The sequence below is a fragment of the Arachis hypogaea genome, chromosome 13, assembly GCF_003086295.3.
Source record: "Arachis hypogaea cultivar Tifrunner chromosome 13, arahy.Tifrunner.gnm2.J5K5, whole genome shotgun sequence".
Lineage (NCBI taxonomy): Eukaryota > Viridiplantae > Streptophyta > Magnoliopsida > Fabales > Fabaceae > Arachis > Arachis hypogaea.
The window spans coordinates 142,903,575-142,907,480 of record NC_092048.1 but is presented as its reverse complement, the minus strand read 5'-3'; the positions used below and the strand labels follow the sequence as shown (position 1 = coordinate 142,907,480).

The 3,906-nt window shown below is 34.5% G+C and overlaps 1 protein-coding gene across 1 annotated transcript; it reads left to right on the top strand.

The window, feature by feature from the left end:
* Window positions 1-1,868: 1,868 nt before the first annotated feature.
* LOC112792488 (receptor-like protein kinase FERONIA) lies at window positions 1,869-3,556 on the top strand. Its single transcript, XM_025835747.3, has one exon. It carries the CDS (start codon window positions 2,244-2,246, stop codon window positions 3,465-3,467), a length of 1,224 nt encoding a protein of 407 aa, XP_025691532.1. The 5' UTR covers window positions 1,869-2,243; the 3' UTR covers window positions 3,468-3,556.
* Window positions 3,557-3,906: the final 350 nt, after the last annotated feature.

Genomic DNA, 3,906 nt, shown 5'->3' with positions numbered 1-3,906 from the left:
CTGACAAAAAAAAAAAAAAAAAAATCTATAGAGAGTTCATGTCCGAAAAGTAAAATTTTATAACGAATTCCTCCTAAAAAAAGCATGATGTAAAAGTGATCAAATTGATAAGTATCTAAAATACTAAACGATTATTTTTATTCGAAGTAAAATGTTGACAAATTTATTAATAAAGAACTAATTTGTATTAGTAAACTTGTTTTTGAAAAGTTAGAATACACGGTTCAATCTATTAATTAAGAAAATTAATGTTTTGAATCTTTTTTACACAAAAATTATTTTTTATGGAATATAAAATTATTTTTTTATTTATCAATAAATTTGTCAATATTCAAAAATAAAATAATTGTTTACTCTAAAAATTCTTAAACTTTTTATAAGTGTGAATAATTCAATCAAAAGTTAATAAAATCTTATAGGTAAGTGTTATATATTTTAGCCCTTTTATTCGCATAATGTCTAGGACTTCAAATGTGGATCTTAACTTTTTCAATCTCTCATTCATTTCATAAAAAAAAAATATGTATTTATATCTTTATCATATAATTCACCTTAAAATATAATAAAAAAATAGGTAAGATCATCTTCAAGAAGAGGAAATAGAAAGGCAATGCTTTCGAGCATTATTAGACGGCTAGTTTATGTGAAAGTCTGGTCCAAAATCTTCATTTCTTTGTAACTCATTTTAAAGGTTAGCTTTTACTTAATTTAATATTCATCTCTAAAGCAGGCCTCTAGGCTCCAATTAACGGCTGCTAGTGATGCCTTGGAATTAAGTTTAGATGAAGCTTCATCATGGGTTACTTTTAACATTTAATTATTTAATTCTATTAGTAACTCTAGACGTTTGTTTTACATATGTTGGTCATAAGATTTTCTATCTGTTCGATGAAGAATGAAATTTCTTTGATAAGCTTTCATACAATTTCACAAATATTATTTTACATTTTTCAACATTTAATTCATTCAAAGAAGAGAAGAAGATACAGATGACAAGTGCTACATATAGCATAATAGCATAGCAAGAAATTTAAAACTAACCAGAATGCTTGTTAAAAATTATAGCGGCGAATAGGTGATAAAAAGGATAAAACTCACTATCTTATCCAAATTCTTAGAACAATGCATGCATTTTGATTTTTTTTTTAAAAATTGTCTAATTTTAATGATAATAGAAAAAATATTAAATATATATTAAAAATTTAAAATCAACTACTAAAAATAATTATTATATATTTATATATAAATATATATAATTTAATTTATTTTTAATATATATTTTATATTTACAACAATTTAACCATCGATTCGATTTTGGTAGCATGGCTGAATAATAACATATATAAATGATTAGTGATGGTTGGATATATAAATGGTTGAATCACATCAACGACGCACACTTTACTTTACATGATTATTGTTTAAAAATATTTCAATTATGATATTTACTGCCTGATGCATACGGAAATAATAACAATTAAGAAATTTGGATCTTAAAACGTGACAGCTGGTAAAACAGTAAAATAAAGAGTTAATTGTTATTGATTTTGTAATTTTTATAAAATATATATTTTATTATCTTAGTTTAAGAGTAATTAAATTTTTATTTTATCATTTTACTAACTTTTTTTATTTTAAAAGATTTTGATTTATAATTAAGATATGAATATGTATTAAGTTAAAGAAAAATTCAGGGAATTAAATACAATATAAATCAATTAGGTCAATTTTTTTATTTTTAATTTTAAAATTTAAAAAATTAAAATAATAAAAAGTATTTTTTTTTATAACAGACTTATTTTTCAATTAATTATTTTGAGTTAGTTTTTCTTCTAGTTGATTTTCTAGGCGAACTCTAAGTTAAATATTTTAGTTAATTACAATTAATCACCTTCAATTATAGCCTTCTAGGTGATTTAATATTGGTGATGTTACAAACTGCGCATGTGTCATGCATGTATGAAAAGAAGCTTGCTTTATGAAAGCAATCGACGCATGATAGAAGCAAAGGAAAAGAAAAGAAAGAACACAGAAAGTATGTCTGTGTAGGGTGAAGAAATTAAAGAAAAAAGAAGAGGAAGAAAAGCACGCAAGTGGTGGTGTCAATGTCAACAATAGTACAGTAGTTATAGACTAGTTAATTATTTTGCATTGCTGCAATATAGTGCAAGCAACTTTATGGCCAAACCTACTATCACTACTCCACCTCCGTAGAGATCACAAGCACAAGCACAAGCGTAATCATGTGCCTATTCTTCCGCTGGTGGCAAAAGAGTTCAAGGGACAGTAGTAACCCCGAAAACTCTACCACGTGCCGCCACTTTACCATCGCCGAGATAAGATCCGCCACCAACAACTTCGACCAAGCCCTAATCATAGGCCGCGGAGGCTTCGGCAATGTTTACAAAGGCAAGTTCCCCAAGCACCGCTCCCCCGTGGCCATCAAGCGCCTCAATCAGGGTTCCAATCAAGGACTTCGCGAGTTCCAAACGGAGATCAAGATGCTGTCTCACCTCCGCCATCCTCACCTCGTCTCCCTCATCGGCTACTGCCAGGACGCCGCCGAGATGATCCTCGTCTACGACTACATGGCGCGTGGAACCCTACGCGAGCACCTCTACGACTACGACAGCAGCAACAACCAACAACCCCTGTCGTGGAACAAACGCTTGGAGATATGCCTTGCTGCGGCGCGTGGGCTTCACTTCCTGCACACAGAGAACGTGATCCACCGGGACGTGAAGAGCACGAACATACTGCTGGACGATGATTGGATCGCGAAAGTTGCGGATTTCGGTTTGTCGAAGGACGGGCCGAATGGGTCGCACGTGACAACGGACGTGAAGGGTAGTTTGGGGTATTTGGATCCGGAGTACTACATGAGTCAGTGGTTGAGTCAGAAGTCTGACGTGTACTCGTTCGGGGTGGTTTTGTTGGAGGTGTTGTGTGGGAGGCCAGTGATCAAGCGTAGGATCGAGAATAGGCAGGAGGAGTCCCTTGTGATTTGGGTAAAAAGCTGTTATCAAGATGGCAACGTTGATCTGACGGTGGATCCTGCCTTGAAGGGTACCATTGGGCAAAAGTGTTTGGACAAGTTTGTTGAGGTTGCCTTGAGTTGTTTGAACGATCATGGCAAGGAACGCCCTTTCATGAAGGATGTGGTGAAGGGCTTGGAGTGTGCCTTGAGCCTGCACCTCACTGGGGGCAAGAACAACAGCGATGACGTGGCAGTCAGCTTCACCGTCCTTGTGGGCCATGATTATGATGACCATTCTCGCGGAGTAGTCATGACCGACTCTCAGTGTACTATTACTACTACCAGTAGTAATGCCGCAACTACCACTACCACTACCACTACAAGCACCACCACATCCAACGAGGAGGAGAAAGCTTTGGTGCTGCATGGGGTCTTCTCTCACCTTGGTAATCCAACACCTACATACTTATCTGTTTGCACTGATAAATGACTTATCTTTCTGTATATTTATTTAGAATTTAAAATCGTGTATGGTAATTATTATGTTATATTCTACGATAACGACTTTTTCACATTCCACTATGATGCCTTCTCAATGGCCATTATTGTGTGGTGGCTACAAGGTCTACCCTACTTCCACTAATTTATGAGTTACACGTGATTAAGAGGAACTTCTTTAATTCTTGTTTTGACATTGTTAGCACCGTAAGAGAGAAAGTCTAAGAAATAAACTCTACGTGCAATGAATTAGAACAATTTTTTTAAAAAATTACGATTTTGAAATTCTAAAAATTAGGATTAGGTTTAAAAACACGCTCCTGTCAATATCAATTACTATTTTGATCAACTCCCGCCTCTCCCGCGTATGCTACTCTCCCCTGCGGCCACCCCCTCCAATGCAGGTGCCACTTGCCCGTGTCCTCGCCATC